At 49.2% G+C, this 15,828-nt stretch overlaps 1 protein-coding gene across 2 annotated transcripts in view; it reads right to left on the bottom strand.

Annotated features, from left to right (window-relative positions):
* The window catches only part of SH3BP4 (SH3 domain binding protein 4), a 45,397-nt gene that overhangs the window by 13,359 nt on the left and 16,210 nt on the right, over positions 1-15,828 (bottom strand). For both annotated transcript variants that reach the window (XM_064159769.1, XM_064159774.1), the window contains exon 2: positions 1,886-2,100. In XM_064159769.1, the coding sequence (XP_064015839.1) occupies positions 1,886-2,003 (118 nt within the window). In that variant the 5' untranslated portion in view covers positions 2,004-2,100. The remainder of the gene's footprint in view (positions 1-1,885; positions 2,101-15,828) is intronic.

The raw sequence follows: 15,828 nt of genomic DNA, 5'->3' as shown, positions 1-15,828 counted from the left end.
TCTCTCTGCCAACAACTTCCTCCTAACATCCAGCCTAGAGCTACCCTGGCACAACTTCAGACTGTGTCTCTTTGTTCTGTTGCTGGTTGCCTGGCAGAAGAGACCAACCCCCACCTGGCTACAGCCTCCCTTCAGGTAGTTGTAGACAGCAATGAGGTCACCCCTGAGCCTCCTCTTCTCCAGGCTAAACACCCCCAGCTCCCTCAGCCTCTCCTCATAGGGTTTGTGTTCCAGGCCCCTCACCAGCTTTGTTGCCCTTCTCTGGACACATTCCAGTACCTCAACATCTCTCCTGAATTGAGGGGCCCAGAACTGGACACCTCCAAGGACTGTGACTCCACCATCTCCTTAGATAACCTATTCCAATGCCTGACCACTCCTTTTGTAAGGAAGCTCTTCCTAATATCCAACCTAAACCTCCTCTGGAACAACTTTGGGGCATTTCCTCTTGTCCTATCACCTGATACTAGAGAGAAGAGACTGACTCCCACCTCGCTACAACTTTTCAACAGTGTCAGATGAAAATCCCAATTACAAACAAAACAGCTGGATGAAGCCTACACATACTGGCACTGCCACCACATTTATTGGTTCTGCTTTCACTTTTAGGGGTTATTTCAGAAAAAAAAAGAACAAACCAAAACACTAGGACCAAGCTGCAGATGATGTTACAACAGCGTTTGAAGGTGTGCTATCTCACTAGACTGACCTAAGAAAACAAGGAGAGCTGGATGTCCATGAAGGGAGCTGCAAGAGAACTGGGACAACAGCTGCTTTGACAAGAACTCTTTCCCACAAGACTTCTCTGGAGGGAATAAAGGGCATTTAAGCAATGCAGGAATTTCCTGCATTTCCTCCCTAAAATTCCAGAGATGGATGGATGGGAGATCACTGACTGCAGACTGGCAGCACTCCTCATACATGGAAACTACAAGGTAAGAGAGGCCATGGATGAGCAAAAAGAAATCTTTGAATACCCATTAGAGATCAAATAATAGGAAGAGTCTGTACACATCCTAAACAACTCATTATTAACCCACTTCATCTGTCAGCAGGTAGGCAAAGCCAGGAGGATATTTATTCAGCATCAATCTATATATAAACCCTGCACTGAAACTATCTTGTCAGCCTGCTAGGAAGCCACCATTAACTCAGCACTGCAGCCAGAGCTGGCTGCAGGACAGGGGACAGGGTATTTTTGGTCTCCTCACCCCTTTGAATCAGACAGGCAAGTGGCCATCTCTGTGTCCCACCCCTCACCTATGCAAGCAGGTGGTGCAGCAGCCAGGTTAACAGCGATGTGTGGAAACCAGCAAGGTCCTTGGAGAACACAAGCAATTCCTACTTTCTCATTAAAAACAACCTAATGTGCAGCAAGAGTGTTTGATGTTCAGGACTTTCCTTGCTGCGTCTGCACAAGCAATCACTTTTGTGCAGGACTATTTTTAAAGGCCCTTGGCATACTTAAAGGCCCAGGCAACTTCCACCTGGAATTATTTCTTGGGATCTGTTTCCCATGGGGGAACAGTAACTCCCGTGTGACCTGAACATGGCTTTTATGCTGAGTAGTGCAAACACATCTGAAGAAACCGCAGCAAAAGGAAGAAAAAGAGTTATTCAAACCACCTGCAAGCTCCCAGTTCTGTGAAAGCAGGAAACCAAACTCTTGCAGCCATCTTGTTGCTGTCACTTTTCTTGGCTGCTGGGTCTCTTGCAATCAGGTCCATGCCTGCCCTCACACCCCTAGATGTGCCGGTCAGCATTTGCTGCTCCTCCCCATGAGCTGTCCCCTGCTAATTATTAACCTAACCCCTCTGGGACCCCAGTGGTGAGAGGATGCCCCCAGACTGAGAAGGGAGTATCGTCCCCACCCATCCCTCCGTACCTTTGACATCGCAGAGGCTGGTCTCAGGAAAGCCCTCGCTGAGGTCGATGAGTGTTCCCTCTGACTTGCACCGCGGCAGGCCGCCCGAGTTGGCTGCCCGGATCCTCTGCGCCGCCATCTCCAGCCCACCGACCGCTGTGGAGCGCTAGGCGGCCATGGCTTCTCTGTGCGCCAAGACAGCTATGCAGACCCCAGCTTCACCTCGGGGAACCAGCCTGAGGGAAGAGAAATGAACCCAAACATGTCAGCATAAGCCTAGAGTTTCATTATGCCACCCACGTGCCAACAACGCTCTCCTCAGGCACACATTAACCCTGCAGATACAGGAGAACATCTTTAAAGCATCACAAACATTAACCTGGGTACTTCCTAGCACTGCCTATAAATCACCAAGGACTTGGACAGCAATGACAGCCTGGTCTTCCAAGATGCTGCTCCTGGCCAACCCCCCCTACAGAGCACCCCTCTTGCATTCAAAAGAAATCTGGGGATACGTTGCTCCCAGGTTCACAAACTGCTCCACTTCCACATTTCATAAGATCTTCCAGAGCATTTGCATGTTGCTGTAATACATATTTATGAAACCATCATGCACTCAGATGCTGTGGGAGCCTAGGGGCAGTGTTTAGCAAGCATGGAGGGCCCACGGGATCAGGCTTTTTCAATGCTCAACCAAGTCATCACTCTCTCCCACCGCAGTACCAGGATCTCCCAGGATGCAGACTGGCTCTTCTCATTTGCTCCCTGCATCCCACCCCTCGGCAGACACCAGAGAAACATTCCTTCCTGCACTGACTGCTCTGCTTCACTTGAGCAAAAATAAAAACACATGATTTTCATCTCCTTTCTTCAGAAACACTTGCAAAAACACTTCCAGAAAGCTTGTGGAAGAGCAGCTGCATCAGCACACCAGAGCCAAGAGGAAAACGAACCCATGTCCCACTGCCTGCCAAAAACACTGCCGTGATGATCACCAACATTCTCACTAATGAAGCATTGGTATGACCTCCTCTGGTGTCACCCATGTCCTTTGGAGCTTGGAGGACGACCAGGAGCATTTGTGTGAGCAGGCAAGCCTTTCTGCTAGCTGAAGACAAGGACAAAGCACAGAGCCTGAGCCCTGCTTTGCTTCTCTAGGTCTGCACCAGGAAGCAGGTACACAGTCTGACGTACCTGGCATCACCCCAGTAAATTCTGCCATCCAGCATCCTGCTTGAGAGCCCAGTGCAGAGCCACAAAGATAATTAAAGGCATGGAGCATCTCTCTTACAAGGAGAGACTGAGGGAGTTGGGGCTCTTTAGCTTGGAGAAGAGGAGATTGAGAGGTGACCTCATCAATGTTTATAAATATGCAAAGGGTGAGTGCCAGCAGGATGGGGCCAGGCTCTGCTCGGTGATGTCCAGTGACAGAACAAGGGGCAATGGGTGGAAGCTGAGGCATAGGAAGTTTCGTGTAAACATGAGGAGGAATTTTTTCACTGTGAGGGTGACGGAACACTGGAACAGGCTGCCCAGGGGCTAGTGGAGTCTCCCTCTCTGGAGATATTCAAAACCTGCCTGGACACGGTCTGGTACAGGTGATCCTGCTCGGGCAGGGGGGTTGGACTAAACGATCTTTTGAGGTCTCTTCCAGCCCCTGCCATTCTGTGATCCCTAAGGCCACCCCAACATCCTGCTCCCTAAAAAACTCCAGCTTGACTGCAAAGAGCCAACAGCTCTTAAAAATAAAGCCCTGTGAAGTCCAAAGTTATATTCAAATCCCTTGCTTTAGCTTAGCAGTCAAAGGGCTTCTCATCCACTCCTTTCTTCCCTTCAAATGCATTTTTTCCCTCCTTCCGCTTGATAATCAGACCAAGTAGAGGATAAACTCTAAATTTAAATTCCTTGGGTGGGTTATGGAGCTGATGGAAACATGAAGACAAGCACTGATTGCTTTGGCTGCAGCTGGCTCTTATTAAAGCAGCAGGTCTTTCTCCACCAGCAGCAAGCCCTGAAGGATTCAGTGCCCTTTCTGGAATGCAATAAGAGGAAATTTGCAGGGGGGAGCCTGAGCAGGAGATACTCCAGTCTACTTGAAACGTTTCCCAAGCCATCCCCAGGGCTGGTATGCCAGGAATGTGGTTAGCTGGAAGGGATGCACCAGGCTGCAGCCAGAAAAGGGAAGGGAGAACTTGTGTGCAAACCTTTTTTCCTTTGAGAAGAACACTGGTTTGGGTCCTGCTGGGAGCGCTCCAAGGGAAGAAGGCTTGGCAGGCAATAAATAAAGAGAAACTAGGCTTTGAGTCAAGACTGAGCGTATCAAAGCTGGGCCAGGTAAGACCCAGCTTGGAGCTGCAAGAAAAAGCAATGAGCCATCGGTGAGAAGGGAGGAAAGAAGCTCTCCTCAGCTAGCTCCCATCCACCTTGCCCCTTTGCAAAGCACCGCCACAGTAGACAAGGTGCTGCCTCTCATTAATGCCAGGCACTGTTTGAGATTGCACATTTGGCATGCAAAACTGTGAACACTGCCCCCTCCTCCTAAAGAAACTCTCCAGAGGTGACCTTTTTTTCCCCTCTCTGGATGGAGAGTTCAAGCTCTCGGTAGCTACACAGGCACACAATCAAGCACGAGGTGCACAGTATCATCATCATCATCATCATCATCATCATCATCACAGAAATAGCTCAAGTGGCAAAGTTTTCAGCAATTTTAGACATGCCTGCACACGATCCTCTCAAAAAACCAGAAACACTTTGACAGCCCAAAGGTCACGCCTGCTTGGTGAGCACTGCACGACGTGAGAAAGAAACCAGGGACAGGGAGCTGATCTTTTCCTATGAATCAAAGTGCAAGTCACAAGTGGATTTTTAAACACCTGCCTGGGAGGTGAGTGCCAAATAATTTTTTACGTGCCCTTATAACTCTCACCAACACATCCACACTGCTTGACATTTACAGGGATGCTCCTCCAACCTGTCTTTATGTAACTATATGGGAAGCTTTATGATAGAAGTCTGGACAGATGTGATTTGTGTGGAGAATCATCTGGAAAAATCCCCCCCTACACGCACCCTGCAGCCTCAGAAGGCAGCAAGGATGTACATCAAAATGACAGATTATGAAAAGGTATTTCCTTTCCTGAAAGCAGCACCTGGGCTGCATCTTGGTCCATTCTGCATGTAGCAATGCTCTCACACTCAGAAAGGATGGGGATGCGTGTGCCCCACAGCTGGACTTGGGGTTGGGGCCATCTTTGAGAGGTGGTGGTCCCAAGATGCTTCTAAATGCAGAGGCAGGACAGATAGCCAGCAAGCCTTCAAACTCTAGCTACTGGGAATAAAAGGGGATGGCTGGGAGCAGGGTAGGGGGAAACAAGGGTGGATGGGGCAAGATTTGTTTATAAATCACTTCTGCAGCCATGGAAGAGACAATGGTCTGCAAACTCCTCTGAAAGCACTTTAATTATAGACCAGGATTAAATATAGACTAGGAAAAATCCAGCCCCATCTGTTTACCCAAAGCCATAAACAGCATCCCAAATGAATGGGGGGGAGGAAACTGGTGAGCCACCAGAGTTTGCCCTGTGCAAGTGAGGAAGGCGACAGCGTCACACCATGCAAACAGCTCAAAGGCACTTGCAGCCCCTTTCCACACTGTCTTCCCCTTCCCCACTAGAGAAAGGCAACGTTGCCAGGTCAAATCCAACTGTGCAAGCCAGGAGATCCTGCTGAGTGCTTCCCCCACACTGATAAAGAGGTGGCTTTGAAGGCAGGATGCAGGTAACAACTGCTAAGGTCAGGGCTCCACAAGTGGCTACACTTCATGGTACCAACCATGTCACCATTCTTTCAAAAACCTGAAATGGGCTTTGCTGAAGGTTGGGCAAAGCTTTGCAGAAGCCTCAACTAGCACATGCCCATGGCTGCTGGCTGACACCCCAGGAATTTGAGTCACCCATGAGGGGAACAGCAGAGCTGTCTTCAACATGGATTTCATTTTGCATTAGTTGGGGCTATGAATAAAGTTTTGGGGAAGGGACAGATGGGACATGCAGACCTAATAACAGTCCTCTCTGCAGAGAGGCTGGCTGCTTCTCGATGTGTAGAAAAACTGTTGTGAGCAAGCTGGGAAGCAGCAAGGATCTCCAGGGTCTCAAAATAATCCCATTGACCCAGTACAGGTTAGGGCTTGATCTGCTGGAAAGTATTATCATGAAGGAGATCTCAAGAACAGCATGTTAGCCATGAGCCAGCAATGTGCCCTTGTGACCAAGAAGGAATCCTGGGCTGCATCAAGAAAAGTGTGGCCAAAAGGTCAAGGGATCTTCTCCACCTCTACTCTGCTCTAGTGAGGCCACATCTGGAGTATGTGGTTAAACTGGGCTCCTCAGTTCAAGAGAGACAGGGAAGTAGTGGAGAGAGTCCAAATGAGGGCTACAAAGATGAGGGGAATGAGACCTGGAGCTGTTTAGCCCGAAGAAGAGTGAGAAGGGATCTTAGTGATGCTCATGAATAACTAAAAGGTAAGTGTCAAGAGGATGGGGGCAAACTCTTGCCAGTGGTGCCTGGTGACAGGACAAGGGTCAGTGGGCACAAACTGGAACAAAGGACATTCCATTTGAACATGGGAAAAAGCTTCTTTCCTGTCATGGTGACAGAGCACTGCAACAGGCTATCCAGAGAGGTGGTGGAGACTCCTTCTCTGGAGAGATCCTGTGCAACCGCTTCAGCAGCAGGGTTGGACCAGACAACCTCCAGAGATCCTTTTTGATTCCTGCCTTTCTCTGATTCTGTCAATCACAGCTCTGCCTGCTCCTGAATCTCCTCTTCACCCAGGCAAAGAGTAGCAGCAGGTTTGGGGAGAGTGATGGTACAGCCTCTATTAAAAATCTTCTTAAAAGCTACTTAAAAACTCCAAGAACACTGCAGAACACCCCTTTATCCTGCAGCATTTGAAGACATTCATCTTTCTAACAGCAGCATTCCCTGGCACGCAGTGGCACAGAAAAGGTTAAAAACAACTTCTGCAAACTGTCTGGTACAGCTCAGCCTGGAATCCCAACCCCAGGCTTTCCCCTCCTGGCTCCACAGACCCAGTGGGGCCCCCGGTAGCTCCCTGACAGTGCATGCTGATGGTGGCAGGGAGGGGCCAGCAGCAGAGCCTCATCCTCCCCAGCACTCTCAGCTCCACCCATCACGCCAAGCTGATCCTGATGGGATTATGGTATGGATCCATCTCCGCTTGGACAACAAGCTATAAATCACAGAGATAGCTCAGGCATCTGGCCATGCCGAACTGGGTTAGCAGAGAAAAGCAGTCCCAGGGAAATGCTCACTGGCAGCACCAAGTCTCGTGTTCACATGCAAAGAGATGCAATAAAATGTGGGAACACCTGAAAATGCAAACCCCAGGGGAGGGAAGCAGGATGCTCCAACAAGCACTGACTAAATTTGAGCACAGGTGGGACAAGACCCTTCCAAAAGCCTCAAAGACAGAAAACTCCTAAATGCCAAGAATTTGGGCTGATAAGACCTGGGAGAGCTGGCAGGGCTAATCAGTACCAAGCACCATGAGAGCTGGAGACAGACATGCAGCCAAAGCTAAGGCAGCACATGGTACCTGCCACCAGCAAAGGGAGGTGGGTAGAACCAATGTATGTCCCTGCCCATCCCACACCTCCCAGTCCTCCCTGCAGCTGTGCCAAGCTAGGGAGCTGCAGGGTTCATCTCACCGTGGCATGCATATGTCCATGGAAAGCATTAGGAGCAGGAGCCATAACACAAGACAGGCCAGTCTTGCAGTAACTACCATAGCTGTATGCCTGTTCTCCACAGCTAATGCATAACAAGCCCCTCAAGCCCTGTGCCCCAGAGTACAAGCTCAGGAGGAATCTTCTGCCTACCCTTGGTCACAAACTGAGAAGTGGGATGAGCAGAGAGAGCTTCTCATCAATCCCCTTCCCACATCAGAGATAAGAGTTGCCCAGGCATATGCTGCTAATGGCTTTTAATTTGCCTTTTCTTTCTCCGAAGTCAAGCTCCTCCAGCTCTCCTACAAGCACAGGAGTGGGTTTGGGGGTTTCTTCTGAAAACAGTTAGCTTTGGTTAAACACATGTGAAATTAACTTTTTGTGACTGGAAACCAAAACTCCCAGAGCCACAGTGCTACCCACAGAGCACACAATCAACTTACTGAAAAAAGGTGCTTTTGTCAGTCATAAAACCTTAAGCAACTCAAGGCTGCAGAAGAGACAACTTCTGGAAAGCCAGGAGACAAGCACAGGAGACACTTCAGTGTATCCATCACTTGCTGCGAGCAGTCGTGACAGTGGTATGGCCCAAGGTCCTCTCAAAGCACATGCACTGCTGGAAAAGACCACTTTGACTTTATTCTCACCACTTACACCAATCAAGTAACCTCCTGACTGGCATTTGCCCCATTCCCTTGGCTATCCTGTGGAACCACTGCAAGACACCATGGATGTGTGGGACAGCGAGGTATCCCCCTGGTCACAGGATACCTCCAAGGGTCTCCAAACATCTGATGGTAGCTGAGTGTCAGCAGGGAACAATGGATTTTGATTAGAAGGGAGAACAGAGCAACTCCTCCTCCCTCTCCTTTGTCCCGGAGACAAAGAATCTCATTCCTCACGATCCTGACCTCTTCAATAAAGCAATTTGAGCCTGGCTGGTGAGAGCAGGTGTGGGAGAGCTTATTGGTTTCATTCCCTGCAGAAGGCTAGGCCAAGCATTTTGTGTGTTTGATGCCAACACCACCACATACCCTAGAGATTCCTAACTGTGTCACCTTTCTCTTATCTTCTCCTACTTTGTTACTCGTATTTGCAAAGCCAAAGCTTTCATCTTCAAAAAAGCCCGATTAACCCAACCAAAGACAACCTCTTCAGACAACAAAACACAAGTCCTTTGTACCAGAAAGAACACATTAGCATGAACTCACCTATGTCTCAAACAAGCCTCAGTGCTGCTGATATGCCAGAAAGAGAAGAGAAACAGGTTTTGTCCCTCTTCCAGCAAATGAGAAAGGACTTGCAAAAATACTGGGTCCTCCCATCTCTCCTACAGCATCCCTCATCTCCCAGAGCTTTGCTTTGGACTCAATCCCCACGATGCGTTGTAAGCAGCAGGGATGCTTGTCCCCAGTATCCCTGCTCGAGCAACAGCGGCAGAAGAGGCAGTGGGGAACACAGCCCAGTGCTACACTGTTCCACTTCAGTCCCTGTCATGCCCTAAGGCAAAGTCTTAGAAATGAGTTTAAGTTTGGCTCTGCTTCTGCCAGATGAGCCCACTGCCAGGCAAGGGCAAAGTTTGGTGGGGCTGAAGCTGAAAGGAGGGGGAAAAAATCTAATTATGGCTAAGCTGATGTCTGCTGGCACCTGGTGTCCACTGCAGTCCCGTGGTGGGGATGTCACCCTTCACAAGAGAAGGAGGAAGGATGGGAAAGTTTCTTTTAATAGAAATGACTTTGAAGCCCAAGTCTTATTGGCTATCCATCTCCAGTAATGACTTTCAAGTGGAATATAGATTAGTCTCTGAGGGCAGAGAGAAAAGAAAACTTTCCCTGAAAGACCTCCTGCTGCTACCAAGCACAGGCTCTACAGTCCAGCACCTATTTGCTAACTTTGGCCTAATACAAAGAGCCATCAAGCCAGGAGAAAGCACTGCACAAGTCAGCCCAAGTGGGCTGTGCATGGCCTGAGAATCACTCATGGTAAGGAAAGCTGGATGTCATGTAACTATCAGATTCCTAAGTCCCCAGTTAGGTTTTCCCCCTGGAATAGCTGACATTCATTACTCCTAGAATAACTAGTCCCTTAGAATTGTTCAGGTTGGAAAAGACCTTAAAAGACCATTTTAGTGCAACTGTTAATCCAGCACTGCCAAATCCACCACTAAACTATGTCCCTAAGCACAACATCTAAAGCTGGTTTAAATACCTTGGAGAATGACTGGTGAGTCCACCACCTCCCTGGGCAGCCTGTTTCAATGCCTGACAACCCTTATGATGAACATTTCTTAATGCCCAATCTAAACCTCACCCAGTGCCACTTTTAAATAATTTCCCCTTGCCCTATCACTTGTTACTTGGAAGAAGAGATCAACCCCCATCTCCTTTCAGGAACTGTAGAGAGCAATAAGGTCTCTTCTGAGTCTCCTTTTCTTCAAGCTAAATAACCTCAAGTCCCTCAGATACTCCCTAGAAGACCTGTGCTCCAGACTCTTTGCCAGCTTCATTGCTCTTCTTTGGACACACTCCAGCACCCCAATGTCTTTCTTGTACAAGGGGCCCAGAATGCTCCTGGCATCAAGCACACAGAGATGGTGCTGACTGCCAAGGGACAGGAGGTTTCTAGAGATGTAGGCACCACCCTTGAGCATCGGCCACAGCAACAAAGCTCTCTCAAAACTTCCTGAAAATGGCACCACTGGGGCAAAGATTTAAAAAGCTTGCAAGTGTAGGAGGGTGCTGGCAGCACTGCATACAAGATCCCTCCTGCAGTTTGTAAGTCCATAAAAAGAGTACTCCTGGGATCATAGCCCAAGACCTGTGATCTAACTATTTATTTGTTCTCAGCACAAAATCCACTACATGCACATCAGTCCTGACACCATAGTAGCAAAGTATTAAATAAAGCTGCACTTGCTTCCATGCTTTCCAGGCTAGCACAGGCTGCACGACCAGCTGGCGGCCAGTCACTAGTGGTGTCCCTCAAGGATCAGTGCTGAGCCCCATCCTCTTTAACATCTTCATAGATGATCGGGATGAGGGCATCGAGTCAGTCATCAGCAAGTTTGCAGATGACACTAAGCTGGGGGCAGATGTGGCTGGGTTGGAAGGCAGAAGGGCTCTGCAGCAGAACCTTGACCGCCTGGACAGATGGGCAGAGTCCAATGGGATGGGGTTCAATAGCTCCAAGTGCAGGGTGCTGCACTTTGGCTACAACAACCCCATGCAGAGATACAGGCTAGGGTCGGAGTGGCTGGAGAGCAGCCAGACAGAGAGGGATCTGGGGGTGCTGATCGATACCCACTTGAACATGAGGCAGCAGTGTGCCCAGGTGGCCAAGAGGGCCAATGGCATCCTGGCCTGCATCAGGAATGGTGTGGTCAGCAGGAGCAGGGAGGTCATTCTGCCCCTGTACTCTGCACTGGTTAGACCACACCTTGAGTATTGTGTTCAGTTCTGGGCCCCCCAGTTTAGGAGGGACATTGAGATGTTTGAGCGTGTCCAGAGAAGGGCGACGAGGCTGGTGAGAGGCCTTGAGCACAGCCCTACGAGGAGAGGCTGAGGAAGCTGGGATTGGTTAGCCTGGAGAAGAGGAGGCTCAGGCGTGACCTTATTGCTGTCTACAACTACCTGAGGGGTGGCTGTAGCCAGGAGGAGGTTGCTCTCTTCTCTCAGGTGGCCAGCACCAGAACGAGAGGACACAGCCTCAGGCTACGTCAGGGGAAGTTTAGGCTGGAGGTGAGGAGAAAGTTCTTCACTGAGAGAGTCATTGGACACTGGAATGGGCTGCCCGGGGAGGTGGTGGAGTCGCCATCCCTGGGACTGTTCAAGGCAGGATTGGACGTGGCACTTGGTGCCATGGTCTAGCCTTGAGCTCTGTGGTAAAGGGTTGGACTTGATGATCTGTGAGGTCTCTTCCAACCTTGGTGATACTGTGACCTGTCACCCCTGCTCCAGCATCCCCAACACAAGAAAGGCAGAGGGGTGTCTCCAGCAACAGTGCCTTTGGTGCAATTTTTCAACACGGAGCTGTGGATGGACACTCCTGTCAGGGCAAGGAGTTTGTTCCAACCAAGTCCCCATGGGGACCAAGAAAAACACAAAACCCAAAATCTTCTTCAGGTCCCAAGAATTAGACAAGGAAGTTGCAAAGTCGAGTTTAAAACTCTTGGAGGGAACAAGAGACCAGGAGAGCATCTTCTTCCTCCAAGCCTTTCCAGCCCTTCCAAAATCCTTTGCAAGCACAACAGCTCAGTCAGCTGAAGCGAATCTGTTCCTGAGGGATGCTCAGTGCCAGAAGCAAGGAACAAGCATCCTTCAAACTCAGAGTTGAGCCAAAGCAAGCAACAGCACAAGATCACACAGGCAATTGGTGGTGGTGAAGAAATAAACTCCAGATTTCCAGACCCACAACCCAGTTGCTTATCACAGAGAGACACTTTTGAAGATGAAATGGCTTTGTCTGACAATCTGTGGCTCAGTCATCACTCTTTGCATTGGAAGAGGAGGAAAATATCTTTTTTTTTTTTTTAAGCACTGCTAACTAATCATTGTGTTAATCTAAGGGCACATCTGTAGCCTGGCACAGATGCCTGCACAAACTGCTCTGGAGAATGGTTGTGGACAAAGTTCTTTGGCTGTTGCCAGCACCCACCTTGCCCATTGGTGGCATGCTGACAGTTGATGGAGAAATGATTTGAACACTGTGCTGTGGCCTCACCTAGGATTATCACCAGGAAAATGCACACACACCCCTTCCTGTGTGATGCTATGGTAGAGAAGATGCCATGGTCATCCATGAGATCTTGGGTCAACATCCACAGAGCAGACTAAAGGCAACAACAGAAAACAAAAGGAGAGGAAATGGCATCCTGCTTCCACAGATGCTTCAAGAACTATACTTGGTGCTCTTGAGGGAGGTTATCCAAATCCCTCCTCCTCTTCTTAGGACACTACATTAACCAGCACAGGGAAAAGCTGAAGCATGGTAAAGGCTTTCATTGAGAAACATCTTGGAGCAACTCACTCTATCCCGCTAACCTGAGGGCCAGAGTCCTGGCAGCGTCTCCTTACTTAAATCATTTGGATGCTAATTTGGACTTCAAGAGCTGCTAAAATCTGAAGTAACTACGTCTCTGAAAAGCTGCAGCTTCTCCCAAGTGGAGATGATGACAGAGCTTTAACTGCATCAACACTTCAGAGCTCTGTCTCTATCACCCTTCAATAATTTTGCCTTTGTCTGAGGGAAAGAAGAAGCTGTTCTGAGCTGAATCGCTGGCGAAGTGCACAGGGCCACGTGCTCTGCTTCTTCCAGACTGCAATGTTGGGAAACCAGTCCCACCAGCATGACCAGAGAAGGGCAGGCACTGGAAAGTCACTCACACTGCTGGCCACATAAGTGATGCAGTGACATACAGAGAGGCCAACAAAAAGCTCCAGAGATGAGCTAGGTCACCAGAAACAAACTAGCTACAACTTGCCCATAGAGCAACACATAACCAAATTCATGCATCGTCCCCTGCCCAAGTACTCGACCAAGACACATTTCCTCCATAGTGGTCACTTCCTCACATGAAGAACTTCAAAGGCTGAAACATCAGTCCTACTTGCTCCTCCAGACCTGCCTGACCTGCTCATCATTTAAAAAGAGAGCACTGCATTCTTGACACAGATGCCACAGACATGATAGGCACACAGCAGCTACCCATGGGTCACCTAAAAGGTGACCAGATAGCCAGGACATAGCAGCAACTCCCAAGTTAGCTGGGGCTCCTTCTGACCTCAGTCAGGCAGTCCACTTCAGAGCAAAGCAGAGGTTCTGTTCCCAGTTTGCTGCCTGAGCACACCCACAGATGCCATCTCTTGCTAATGCATAAAAGCTTTTTGGATTATCAAACTGCAGAATTCATTCAAGCGATGAGCTCGTGCAAAAGCTTACCCTTGATTTAAGGTTCTTACGCACCTTGCTGATTAGTCGAGGTACTGATCTGTTGGTGGATTACACGACACCTTCAGCTGCACTGAAAGTGCTGACAGGAGCCAAAATGCATCATGAGTTAGGCAGAAACAAAAGCAATCAGCATAACTCAGAAGTTCCTCAGAGCAGCAGGGCTTTGTAAGTGCCCATCCTTGGTAAAGACTGAGCTGGCAGTGTGCATGTGCAGCCCAGACAGCCAACTGTGTCCTGGGCTGCAGCAAGAGAAGTGTTGCCAGCAGGTCAAGGGAGAGGATTCTCCCCCTTTGCTCTCGTCAGACCCCCCTGGAGTGCTGTGTGCAGTTCTGGAGTCCCCAACACACGAAGAACATGGAACTGTTGAAGCGAGTTCAGAGGAGGGCCACGAAGATGTTCAGAGGGCTGGAGCAGCTCTGCTATGAGGACAGGCTACGAGAGTTGGGGCTCTGCAGCCTAGAGAAGACAAGGCTTCAAGGACACCTATTAGTAGCCTTCCAGTATCTGAAGGGGGCCTACAGGAAGGCTGGGGAGGGACTATTTACAAGGTCTTGTAATGACAGAACAAGGGGTAATGAGTTTAAACTGGAAGAGGGGAGGTTCAAACTAGATGTTAGAAAAACGTTCTTTACAGTGAGGGTGGTGAGGCACTGGAACAAATTGCCCGGAGAGGCTGTGGCTGCTCCCTCCCTGGAGGTGTTCAAGGCCAGGTTGGATGAGGCCTTGGAGTGACCTGTTCTAGTGGAAGGTGTCCCTGCCTATGGTGGGGGGTTGGAACTGGATGGGGAGATTTAGGCTTGAGGTGAGGAGAAAGTTCTTTACTGAGAGAGTCATTGGACACTGGAATGGGCTGCCTGAGGAGGTGGTGGAGTCGCCGTCTCTGGGGCACTTCAAGGCAAGGTTGGACGTGGCACTTGGTGCCATGGTCTAGCCTTGAGCTCTGTGGTAAAGGGTTGGACTTGATGATCTGTGAGGTCTCTTCCAACCCTAATGATACTGTGATACTGTGATACTGTGATCTTTGAGGTCCCTTCCAACCTAAACCATTCTGTGGTTTCCAAATCAGATCCCACATGACACCTGGGTTTAAGCAATGAAACTGCTTCCTGGAGCTGGAGGTCTTCTCATAGGAAATCAACATGTGGGGTTAAACTGCAGTGCAAGTTGCTCGCTCCACAGGATGCTCTACATTTGACCCAATGCAGACCAAGGGGTCCACAAACCCATGCTGGAAAGAGTGCAAGCTAAAGGTTGGAAGAGACATCAGCAGATCATCTAATACAACTCTCCTGCTAAAGGAAAAAGGGTTTTTCTTTTAATAAAAAATGATATTTTTAATAGATGCTACACCATCAGCAGCCCTAGACCCTCCCCAAATCTGTTGCTGCTCTTGGTGGAGAGAAAATCCAGGAGCAGGTAGAGCAGTGGTTCACAGAATGACAGAATGGTAGGGATTGAAAAGGTCCTCTGGTGATCATCCAGACCCTTGTAGGGTCACCTACAGGAGGTTGCACAGGATCATGTCCAGGCAGGTTTTGAAGATGACCAGAGAAAAAGACTCCACAGCCTCCCTGGACAGCCTGTTCCAGTGTTCTGTCACCATCACAGGGAAGAATCTTTTTCTCACGTTCCAATGGAACTCCCAAGTTCCAGTTTGTGCCCATTGACCCTTGTCACATCACTGGGCACTACTGGAAAGAGACTGGTCCTATTCTGTTGACACCTGCCCTTTAGATATTTAAGACCATCACTAAGATCCCCTCTCACTCTTCTTTTGTCTAAGAAGCCTCAGGTCTCAGCCTCCTCATTATCTTAGTAGCCCTGCACCAGACTCACTCCAGCAGTTCCCTTTCTCTCTTGAACTATGGAGGCCAGAACTGGACATAGTACTCCAGATGTGACCTTGCTAGAGCAGAGGAGGAGGAGAAGCTGACCTGCTGGCCACATTTTTCTCGATGCAACCCAGGAGACCTCCTTCCTCACAATGGCACATTGCTTTCTCGCAGTGAGCCTGTCCACCAAGGCTCCTAGGTCCCTCTTCACAGAGCTGCTGTTTAGGAGGTGCGCAACAAGAAGTGCAAGAGAGAACAGCCATCTGCTCCAGCTCAGAGTATGGATTAAGACTTGCTACAAAGAGGCCCAGGCTTTTGATTTGATCTCATTCACAAATTCCCAAGCTGAAAACCCATCACAGAATGCATTCCTGCTTCAATTTAGAGTGTGCTTTCAACACCAGCCTCATCACACCGGCTCATTTCAGGTAGT

Source organism: Pogoniulus pusillus, chromosome 2, assembly GCF_015220805.1.
Source record: "Pogoniulus pusillus isolate bPogPus1 chromosome 2, bPogPus1.pri, whole genome shotgun sequence".
In the NCBI taxonomy this organism is placed as follows: domain Eukaryota; kingdom Metazoa; phylum Chordata; class Aves; order Piciformes; family Lybiidae; genus Pogoniulus; species Pogoniulus pusillus.
This window is presented reverse-complemented; position numbering and strand designations above follow the sequence as displayed.